The sequence below is a fragment of the Halyomorpha halys genome, unplaced genomic scaffold, assembly GCF_000696795.3.
Source record: "Halyomorpha halys isolate HHAL.00 unplaced genomic scaffold, Hhal_1.1 Scaffold550.1, whole genome shotgun sequence".
Taxonomy (NCBI): Eukaryota; Metazoa; Arthropoda; class Insecta; order Hemiptera; family Pentatomidae; genus Halyomorpha; species Halyomorpha halys.
In genome coordinates, this window is record NW_027112242.1 from 456,266 (window position 1) to 468,985 (window position 12,720).

General features: G+C 27.3%; 1 protein-coding gene across 9 annotated transcripts in view; it reads left to right on the forward strand.

Annotated features, from left to right (window-relative positions):
* raskol (Ras GTPase-activating protein raskol) overlaps positions 1-12,720 on the forward strand; it is a 758,358-nt gene that overhangs the window by 432,811 nt on the left and 312,827 nt on the right. Inside the window, exon 1 of one of the 9 annotated variants that reach the window (XM_067050215.1) lies at positions 11,455-11,575. The exons of the other annotated variants lie outside the window; for them this stretch is intronic. Within the exon in view, the coding sequence (XP_066906316.1) occupies positions 11,488-11,575 (88 nt within the window). The 5' untranslated portion in view covers positions 11,455-11,487. Of the gene's footprint in view, positions 1-11,454; positions 11,576-12,720 lie in introns of those variants that run through there. 9 annotated transcript variants of the gene reach the window in all.

Sequence of the window (12,720 nt, forward strand, 5' to 3'; positions counted from 1 at the left end):
AGCCCTGAAGAAGCCCTGCAACGTGGGGCGAAACGTTGGCTCATTAAAATAAAATAGTATATTTCTACTATTTGAGTTTTTCTTGACCGCACCCGGACCATATTCCTTTCATCTTTACACACGGTCAATCAATAATCTTCCAGAAAAACATTTATTATAGGAAGTTTCTTTTAAAAGTTCTATAACAAACGTTTATAGTATTAAATTGCTATATACAAATTTTATTTTTTGTTCTTGTTGACAGGACCGGTTGTATTTATCAGTTATAATTAATTATGTAAATTTAGCAGTAACATGTTTGTTATATTTATTTTACATTTCCATCGTTTTAGCCAACCTTGCCATTATTCAAATCAATTAGCCCATGTTTGTTATCCACATGGTTTAATATTATTACTTTTAATTGCAAATTTTCTTAAAATATTTTTAGACTAACTTAAAAATAACATATTATGTAACCTTCCTTTCTAACAAAGTTGTAAAATAAATTAATTAAGAATACTTAGGCTGAGTTGGTCTTATTTATTATAATTGATCAATAAAAAACCTTGGCAAAACATTCTTGGAAGAAATTTTTTTAAATTTCTAATTAACAAGAATTTCTAAATATAATAGTTCTCGAAAGGAATTTTTTAATATCGTAAAAACTCAGACGTGAAAGTCCTCGTTAGAACTCTCTAATAAATTTTTATCAAAGGTTGTGTGGACTGTTTTGCGACTTTTTACATTTATTTGAATTTTATTTATGATATTATTCATGTATTATAAAATATTATACTAGGAGATTGTTTTTGTGCAATGATTGTAAATAGCTAATAATAATTTCCAATTTTAATTAGCAATTTATTCTTTTCGTTATATCTTGGACTGCAGAAATAATTCTATTCTTAATACACAACATATTTTAGTAATCTTCTACTTAAAACAGCCTCAGATTCATTTATACATTTAATGATATATATAACCATGCTGAATGCTAAATACTCCATATAATATATTTTTAATTAAAAAAATGAGGAATTTGGTTGTAAAAAAAACTTGGTAATTGAATTTTTTTATGGATTGGATTTCTTTGCATCACCAACTTTTTTAAAGGCTGGTTTCATTGTTGAATGAATTTTGTTGATATTACGCTATGGTAAGCGATTTCTGTTATAATGTTAAACATTGTAATTTTCTAATATTTCAAAATTGTATTAGTTTTTATTTTGTCAGTTACTACAGTTTATAATCAATCATCTCAAGTATTAAGAGTCCTAATAAAGTCGTCCTATCATGAAGGTTCGAAGGCTTTCCACCTGTTGCGAATCTTGGCAATCAACCTCGGTCGATGACAATAATGACATCTATCTAGCTGTTGCGGAACGTTAATGTTTCCAATCTCACTGATTCAAATAAATTTCTATTTTTGAAGGACGTTTTGGACAGAGGGGATGGGGTTGTTAAAAATAAATTATCTATATGTCTGTATAGTTATTCAGTTATACTAAAAAGTATTATAATTGTTGATGATTTATTTTATTTAATTATTAACTGTCTGTTAATTTTTTTCTTTTCAGTTAGTAATTTTAAAGATTATTTTCCATCTTTTAAAAAAATAATAACTAATCTAAATTATAAATTAAGTTTCTTTGGAATAATGTATTTTAAATTTTATTTAGTAAATTATTGTGAAGAACAATTCAAAAAATTCTTTTTTTTTTTAATAATTGTTTTCTCTTTTGGCTTACTTTTTTAGTATTTTTTAAAACTCTTTTTATTGCAATCAACTTACAAAATTTATGGAACGAGAAATCGCTTTGTGTTATGCAACAATGTTTTCATTAGCATGTATGTGAAATCCTGTTCATAATTAATTGCGACCCGATCGGGCGATCAATTATGTGAACGAACTCATATATTTACAAGCATAAGAAATAATGATGTTGAAGGATTGGCGGTGTACTTTTTTCATTTTCTTTTTCCATTTTGTCAATTCTTCTTATAATCGCAATTTTATTTACAAAATTATTTGAAAATGTGCTATTAAATAATTATGACCTGGTGATGACTTATGTAGAAACTATCTTATTGATTCCAATCCAATGTCAATTGCGTTCAGGACCACCTTCTTTTCAGACATCTCCTTGGATTGATTTTGGAAAAACATTTTAAAACTTTAAATCCTAAGCGGACCCTAGTAATTATGTATGTACACTTGGAAATTATGTATGTATTTGCATATTTTACATTTTATGATTTAAAATAACCTATATTTCTTGGTTTTATGTTTTGTCTCTCATTAGACTATATATTATCTCATATTCTTGTTTTTCATTAATTGGTTCTTATATTTTTAACAAAATTCTTCTTATTTGATTTATAAACTCTTCTACATTATTTAAGATATTTCTATATTTTTTGTATTATTGTTTGTATAGAACTGATTTTAAATTGAATAAACTAATATTTCTATTATATATGGAGAAAATACATAAATAATAAATATTTGATTTAGTATATAGAATCCCTGTTGACCACGCATTAACTCTCCTTCTAACTGGCTTAGTGAGAAAAAAAAATGACAGTGAAAACAAATAGGATATAATTTTCTAATCTTAAAAAATGAAGAGATTTTTTTTTAATCTGTAAATCTTTAAAATACAATAACTGACTTATAAAATAAAAAACTTTGCTATTATTGATAATTCCTACATTGTACCTACTTCGTCTTTTTCTGTTTTAAAGTGCATAATAAAATATTTACCTACATATTACATACGTTGTATTACGATCAGTGTTATCCTTAATATTTTTTTAAAATATCTACACCTCGGATCAATTAACTGAATCGGAACCCTGCCAGAGTGATTCTAATGTTGATATGCTATGTATGTAATGTACAATTAAATTTTATATTTATATTTTTTGGCAAGTTTTAACAGTTGTTTTTTTTTCAGGTTAGTGTTCTTACAGTGTATTGAGAATTTTCGGTTACCTCAAGGTAATTGCATGTTTAAAATTTTTATTTCCACTGTTTATGTTGTATGAAAATCCTATGTAGGTGCCGTTACCTTTTTTTTTTTCTATTTTCTACTACAGAATAAAAAAAATTAACTTTAAAACAATGTTTATCTTCGATCTCATCATTTGACACGCTACTGATGTGGACATTTCCCAAGAAATGTATTTTTTTTTTCAAATAAAATTTTAATACACTTTTTTATCACTAGTGAAATGAAGCAACTAACATTAACGTTTACTACATAATAAATATTGCTGTTAAATTGTAAAATATTGCTTTCGAGATAAGAATCAGTGAAGATATGAAGTTATAATGAGAACAAAATTCCTTAGTTTGCAATATTTACAATATCAATAGAAATATTTTAATCAGATGCATATTATTTATCAGTTCTTCATTGCTTTATTACTCTTCTAAACTAGCAATTTTTAGGTTTCTCTTAATATTAAAATTCTAGAATGAAATTAATCAAAAGTAGAAAACATTTACGGAAATTCGTGTTAGATTTTTATCTAATAATTTAATAAATAATGTAAATATGAAAAATAATGTCGCTATATTCAATAAATATTATGTCCGAGTTGAATTCAATACGTACGGTTTTAATCACGGAATAGAATTTTCTAGAGCTCATTAAATGCTGGGCTAAGTTCTCAAGTTAGAAGTTCCGCCCCAGGAATGTAATATGAAGATTAGAAAATTGCATTCCCATCCTAGTTTACAACATCAGTACAATTAGTCGCATTAACCCTAATTAGTTTAATTTATTGTTAATAAGCTATGTTTAAGGATTTCTTCATGAAGCAATAAAGGAGGAAATTAGTACTTAAGGATAAAAAAAATATATTATTTCAGAACATTTATTTTTTATGTAGTCAAAAATATGCTTCTTTTTGATTTGATACGATATCATTAGGAAACATAATACACTTTTTTATTACCTAAAATTGTTATTAGTAGCTTTTAAAAACATATGTATAGTAGGGATTTTGAAAACGATCGGCATTTTCGACAGCCTGGTTATTGATGTCACAACCTCATAAACCAACAAAACTGGTTTATGGCGTCATCGAATTAAATTTGTTGTATATTTTAGGCTTTATCATTATGTAAAAGAATTTGTCTTACTATGGAAATATATTATTACACAGCATGGGAAATTTAAATATGTTTTTAATGGATCGATTCAGTGCATTAGTTTTATTTTAAAGATGCAGTATTGTTTTTATTTCGATACCTTTTTATGATCATCAAAAAAAAAAAAAAATGTTTTTGAGTTCGTATAGAGGCAAGATGGTCCTGTCATTAGTGACATATTTTCTCCTCATTAAACGTTCTGTTTTTCTCATTAGTTCTTAGTCTTAATGACTACATCAAACATATGTCAAAATTTCAGCTGTTACATAATGATATATGTGTTATAAATAGAACATTACTAAAAAGTATCTAAGGTTTACTATGAATTATTGAAGTTAATTTTGTTGAAATAATAAAAGTAGTCAGTCCTGTCGGTTCTGGAGCCCTCCAGAGGTTCACCCAGCCTCATAAATTGGGTAAATATCTGGCGTTCGAGCGTGATTTTGTTCAAATCACCTCGTTGCACAAACGTTGGTCTAGTTCCTACTTCCTTACAAAGTACTGAACCCCTGACTGATGATGGATTGTAGTAGTACAGATTTTAATTTAATCATGTGATATTGGGACAACAGCTGGAAGGGAAGATTCTCTTCTAATTATTATTTTACCTTACGTATATGTGGAATATATAATATGGGCCGCCCATAGCTCAGTGGTTAAGACACAGTCTTACCAATTTGATGTCTATTGGCGGTGCCGGTTCGAATCTCCGGCCTGGGACGTTGACTTTTTTCATTGCGTGGCGGTTCCCACAAAATGAAGAGCTTTGACTCCCAACCATGGTTAGGCAGTATAGAACTCCAATGGGAGTCTTGGTTGAAAAAAAAAATATATAATATGGATGTAAATGTATTCTGATCGAGCAAAATTTCAAATTGTGTAATTTTTGACGTAAATACACGTTTTGAGGTAGGTGCACTTCAGTATTATTTTGGTTCTCTAATATTTATCTACTTTAAATACACGATTTATTTTCCTTTTCCTAGTTATGTTTTCGGTATCCATTTTTTCAGCTGCAGAAAACATTCTCTACGACAAGTAGTTTTAGGATTGCCTCCGGACTGGAGTCCGTTTTAGCCGTCAGGATAATTGTCCTTATTTTTTATTGCTTGAGGTTCTGTAACCTTTGTAAGGATTGTTTTCCTCCTCTTTCTCCAGTCCTCAGTCCTTGAACCCAACTAGTGTTGCTGGGTCGGTTATATAGGTTCTATTTTTTTTTTTATTTATTTTTTTTTTTTGGAACGTACCCACTACTTTTAATTAAAATGAAAAAAATGCACTTTTGATGTTTATTTTTTTATTTATTTATTTTTTTTTTACTATTTATAACAAAAATGAATAATAAATGGGGAAGACATTGGAAAAATTAAAAAATCATATCAGTATCTTCTTACCTTGAAAAAGTTAATAACTTTTTATTACGAATGGATGAGGCACCTATATAACCGACCCAGCGAAACTACTGGGCTTCAAGGACTGAGGAAAGGGGAATAAGGAGGAACACATTTTTTTTTACTATTTATAAAGGAAGCGCGATGGCACCGTGGCACGATGGTGCCACTCCAAGGTCCCGGGTTCGAATCTAACTGGTAGAAAATTATTTTTTGTATTGTTAGTATATATAACAATTTACAATATAAAAAGATCGAAAATTTAAAAAATAAAATATTAAGTAAGTCCCTTAAATAAGTCTTTCGAAAATGATATAAAATCTAAACAAAAAAAAATTAATTTTTTTTTTTTAATTACCTAAATCTTATTAACTTAAAAATACTCGGCTTGCTTTAAAATATAACTCACTAAACAAATAGTATAAAGAAACGTGAAAAAAATGTACATATATATTAGCCATGAGTAAACCCTTGGGGTTGTGGTGCCCTCTTAGGGGTTATAAATTGGGTACCCATAATTGCGTAAAAATCTTGCGGTCGAAGGTGATTTTGACCAAATCACCTTCTTGCCCAACCGTTGGTCTAGTAATAGTACTTCTTTTCAAAGTAGTGAATCCCTGACCCTTCATAGGTTGTAGCGGTACAGATTTTTTTTACTATTTATAAAGTATATTTTCTTCTATTATTTTTTTAAGAAGACAAATTTAACATACTTTTTTACTCTTTAAAACTCAATATAATTATTACAATTAGTTAACTTTTTTAATGATTTGTTTAATGTGTGCTCACTATTATCTTAAATTTCCTTAACTATATATAATATAAAAGAATTTATTCTTTCTGTACTCAGATTTTTTATGTTGATATAGTAAATCTATTAAGTTAAAATTATGAATGATTTGACTTTTCTAATTTTACCCAATTCCATTTGATGCAGATTATAACGAAATTATTTTTTTTTGTTCTAAATTTTGTCTTACGTTTGTCATTTGTGGTGGCATTAGCGTTTTAATTATAGTTTTTTTCTAATATTAAAACATAATTTTGATCATTATAATCTTTATGTATTTATTATCCATTGATATACTGTCTATTTGATACTTATTATAGCTAATCGAATTTCGAACAAAGGGTATTCGAGCAGCATTCCTTCACGATTCAGACAAAAGCGGATGTCGCCCCTATTACAGTTTGCGAGGTTTGACTTTTTATTTGTGAAGAATTCTATATGGAATAAGTAAGCTTTAGAAAAATATGCCAATTTATGCAAATATGACATATTTGTATTATAGCTGCGATACGTAAGGACTTCAAACTAATTCAGCAGAAGCAAAGTTTATAGTTCAGAATATCTACAATCTCAAGGGTATAATAAATCAAGTTAGTCTGTGATAAATAGGTTGTTGTAGAGTCACTCAATAGAGTCCCTCCTTTTATGACACAAGTTGATATTTAAAGGTCACTGATCACATCCGCTATAACACCTGTTAATATCCCTTGACTTTAGAATATTAATAATATTTATTATTTTTCAAATGCGTGTACACACACGTGTAATTAATTATTGACGCTGAACGAGGAAAGTTTATAATCTTTGTCTTTCGAGATTGAAACTTTCTTTATATAAATTTCTTCAGAACCTTATTTTTTAATACATTAGAATCTCTTTATCCGTTATGAAGCGAAATTTCGGATAATTAATGGTACAATCACATAAGATAAGTTTCTACTTATTTGTGTTCTTCATGGACCGCACCCCAATTAAATAAATGGTTAACTGTTATAACTTTTGGTTTAAACTAAAAAATCGTTTCAGCATCATATTAATTTTTTTACTTAAAACTTATTCAAAATAGCTTATGTATTTTATATATCTATGCAGGAAAAACAAAAAATACTAGTGTATTATTTTTATTACTATGTAATTCAACTACTGATTTATTGATTACTATCTCGTATATGTACAAATATCCCAAATATGGAGCGGGTGGCTCAGTGGTAAGACACTGTACTACTAAATTCAAGGTCTTAGGTTCGAATCCGGCTGTGGCAGATAATTATGTTCTGTTTCACAGAAGTCGTGGGTCAGCCCAGTGAATTCAGGAGTCCACCGGGTTCTACCCAGCCTCATGAAGGGGTTACCCTTAATTGGGTTAAAATCTGATGGTCGAGCGTTATTCTGACTAAATCACTTCCTTGCACAACCTTTGGTCTTGTAACAGTACTTTCTTACAAAGTAATGCACTCCTGACCCTTCATCAGTTGTAGTGGCACAGATTTATTTATTTATTTTCTTAATGTATAAATAAAGTCTTTTACAAAGAGATTTAAGTTTCTTTACACCGTTCTCTTTTAACTCTCGTACAACTCGTGGTTTTTATTTATTACCTTTATTAGATTGGGGGGGGGGGGGATATATTCGAATTATTTACGTGTTATCTTGGTGCAGTTTTGCGAGACACTTTTCCTGAGAAAATATTATTTAGATGATTCTCATATTATACATATTTAGTTGCCATTTCTACGCAACATCCACTCCCATGCAATGAATTCACCTTCCGTTGTGAGTTACTCACTGCGTGGGATGACTCAGGCTACCGCACGTAATGCTCGAGCAGCCTACGCCAGCCTCTCCCCAATACGTAATAATCTCGCTTTTTATATAATATATTCGTAATTACATATACTGTTTTTCTAAATGTATATTTAACTGATCTGAATCTTAATTTATTTTTTGTATTGTATAAATATCTGCTATAGTTGAATTTATTGGATTATTTATCTGTAAGTACCAAACCGGTACCTAGTAAATTAACAACATTTTGGGTTTATAATAGGCCCATAAACTTATATGTACAATTATTTATGAAAAATTATGTCTTGATTTTATTTTAATTAAATTTGCCAATTATTTTAAATAAATTTGACCTTCTATAGACATTTTGAATATTTAAAATACAGGTATTTAACTAAAACTAAAATTATTTGAATAAATTTATATCTAAAAAAATATTACTATAATAATAATAATATTTAAATCTTATGAATACCTTTGATTTAAAGGGGCGTAAATGTTAATTAAATGATTTTTAAATAAATATTTTGGAAGTTTAAAGACACAATAAAATTACTTGTTTTTTTTTATTCCTAGCCTTATCTAGAAATTCTGTAGCATTACGTAATTGTCAATCATAATACAATTACAAATTATTGATTTTGTATTATCTGTTGATTAATAAGCGTACTTAAAAATAATAATAAAGTATTAATTTTAATAATTGTAATAATAAAATATCAATTTTAATAATAATTATGATTAAGTATAAATTTTAATAATAAAAATAATAAAGGCTTTACGAACCCGAAGGTTCGATGTCCATATCACTATCGTTCTCTACATACATTGTCCAGTGACGCTCCTCCAACTCAAATCTACTGAATCAGTCTTAACGTCGTCATCCTCTTATCTACGTTTCGGTCCACCCCTCGGACGTTTACTCGTTTGTTCAGTGTTAATTAATATTTTAGGGTTCCATTCATTATTATTAACTATAATTGCCAATATATATTCATTTAACAGCAGATTACAAAGATTATTAATTGTGTCAAATCAATTATCTTTAATTTTATTATAGTAAATAATTATATTAAGCTATAGAATTTAATGGGGAAAAGCCTTGCTTCTAAATATATTCACTTTCTGCAATCTGGATAGATTTATTACTGTATATTATCGTCAATGGTACTAGAGAAATGCATCAATGGTTCTATAATAAGTTTTATTATATTATAAGATTTATAATAGTGTACTATTTATAATAGTGGTATATTTGTTAATGCAATCGCACTATTAACAATGTTTAATACCTAAAAGTCTTAATCAGAGACATGAATGGGAATATTAGCAATATTTTGGGTATTTTTTTTTTTTTTTTATAACACTTCTTAGACCAGATAGAGCAATGACAAATGGACAACTTAGTTTTTATGAGTGTTTGTCTTAAAAGTGGGTCGTGTTGATTAGTTATATAAATCTTTCTCACGCTATCTACTTGTGTCACAAACCACAAACTTTCGGGATTCCAAATGATTACAAAAATATCTTGAGTTTAACTTCAGTATCGGATAACGCTGTAGGAATCGATTCTTATAAGATGCAAAAATTGATACATTGATTTTAATACTTCTGTTGTATTTACTTCAGAGTTGGCAGAATCGCCTATAATTGAACCTAATAACAAAAGGAACACTTTCTCAAAACCATTTGATAAATTACTTCCATATATTTTGGAATAATACTAACCCTTGGTATTTATTCTAGGTTCTTTTTTTCTTATCTTTATCTTAAATTTTTGTAATAAACTTTTTTTCACTAGTTTTTGGAGTTTAAAATATTTAAGGTATATTAATTGTTTTTAATTTTGTAAATATTAATTATTTAATTTTTATTTTATTAAAAAAACTATATGACTGACTAGGTGAAGATTTTTACAAATTTTGGCAATTACGTTCTGAGAAATTGTTCCTTATTGCCAACACATAAACTTTTGGAAAAATGTAAATAACTAAGTAAATTTTCCATATTTTTTTAAAATTTTACTCTTAATCTCGAAAACGTCTTGCCTAAATGATGGAGAAAAAGATGGGTAGTTGTGGTGAGATAATCACGTATCAATGGAATCAAATTCCTTCCAATAGTTTACATCACCTATGTATTATCCTAGACATGTTTTTATTTTAAACTTTTAAGTCCTTTAGATTTGATTGTAACACGTCAAATCATTTATTTTAAATTATAGATAATTACGTACCATATATAAATTGTGATGAAGCTATACTGATATAAATACTTGTTGACTTTTTTTAACATGGTATTCGATATTTTTTATCCGTGAGAAATAATTAAAAACGGTAATTTTCATTTTTATAATTTTATTATTTAAAAGTAACATATTTTGTATACTGTTACTTCAATATAATGATGAATTTTGAATTGTATTTTTGTAATATACATATACATCAATGTAGCGTTTTCAGAGAAAATGAAACATGAAAAAAATTGATACCTTTCAGACTTCATATTGTCTATTTTCAAATACCATTCCTAAAATCATTCAATAAATACTAGTTTTTTTTAACATTTTGTATTATTGTGACTAATATCATACAATAAAAATATAATAATTGAATTATAATTTTTTTTTATTTCTCTCGATTCTATAATAAAAAAAGTGTTATAGTTTTAGAAATGTGAATTTTAATGTGATAGCTTATTAGGTGGATGGTAATATTTTAAAAATAATATAAGTGTTCTTAATTATAATAATACCAATTTTTTAAAAATATTTTATTTAGCAAAATGATTTTTATTGATATCTTGAAAGATTATTGAATGGATAATTATAAGAATAGGATTGGAAATATAAGGGCCAACACGTCATCCAGTTCATGAATATAAGATGTTTGAAAATATTCATTGATTTCTTTTATATTTTAAATAATATTATCTTATAATTTTTTTTTATATTCTAAGATTTGGCTATTTTTCATACATTAGTTTTCTTCTCGTCTTATTTATTTTTTTATATCGAAGTTAAGTTTTTTTTTCTCACTTCATTTACTTGTACAATTCCCTCTGTATTTATCTCAGCTATAAGAGATGTAAATAAATAAATAAAAATACATATTGAAGAATATATGACCTTTAGCATGTGTCTATAATAAAATTAAGCATACTATTATTTTTTAATGTAATTATAAGCTATTTAATTAATTTCATGGGAGGTATAAAGTATTTATCATAAATAATTCAAAGTATTTAGTAATAAAACAAGGAAAGAGACATTGAGACGCCAATATAGATGTGACGGCGCTGGTGTTTACTATCGCGGCGCTATGGAGACGGAGTAGGAGGGGATTCAGTTAGTGTTGTGCCGTCGTTGAGTACAGTGTGCCATGGCCCACAAGAGGGTATGGCAGTCTCTCGTAAGGAGAAAGAAGAAGAACAGTTTGAGTACTGGTACTCTGGATTGCGGTCAGCACTGTATGTATTTAAATTTATATCTTATTTAAATAAGGTATGAAGTGTGGACATAAGAAGAACTTGTTTGTTTCCTGTCAATACAGTCTGTTTGTCTGTTTTCTACAACCTAGAGTTTGTTCCTTTATGAACTTTATAAATTTACTACATTATTGTTCTATAAGATGTATTTCATCAAATTTGTTTAATTTCTTTTCTTTGATGGACTATAAATTTGTACTGGTGCAAATTAAAAATCATATCAGTTTACTTTTAGAAACCCATTTCTTTTAGAGTTAAAGACGTGTTTCAGATACGTTAATAGGAAATATTTAAAATTAGGATTAATTCTTTTATGTGAAATCAAAACTTTTCTTTGCCTTTTCCTTGATGTTTAACAAACTTTATTTTATCTAATGAGGTATTAATAATTAATAAATTTTAGTCAATGAAAAATGTAAATCCGAATTAATCTCAAATAGAGTTTTCTCGGTGTACTCTCAGAAATTCGTGTTGCTTTTTAGGCGTTCTATTATTAACATTTATATCTATGTAATGAGAATAAATTTCATGATAATAAGTTCCGATGTTTCCTTGATTTCAAATTTCTTTATCTTATGATTAGTTGTTGCGGTATTACTAATAAAGTAACATTAAATAATATCATAAATTCAAATTAATTTAAGTTTCATTACAGTAATATCAGGAATTCGCCTCATACGGCACTTTATAGACGTTTTGTTAATATACCTATACCATTAGATTAAATTTCAAAACATAGAATTTTAATGTTTCTTTTATTTCATATTTCTGTTCCTTTAACTTTGGGTTATTTATTGAGATTTAGTAATCATAAAATATAAATGAATAATAACAAGCATACATTAAAATTTATTTATGTTGCATTACTTTATTTCCAGGAATTCGTCAATGATTGAACATCTTAGTCGTTTTGTTGATAACGTATAGTTGATAGCTATCAATTATACGAAATTCATAGCTATAAATTTCGTAACGTAAAAACATTTCATTACTGTATAAAAACCTTTCTATTTTCACATCTTAAAATAATTTTTTCAGGTATTATTAACAATTAAACGTAAATTGACAATAAATCATATAAATTAAAATTCATTTAATTGACAATTAATATGTTTTATACATTTTTA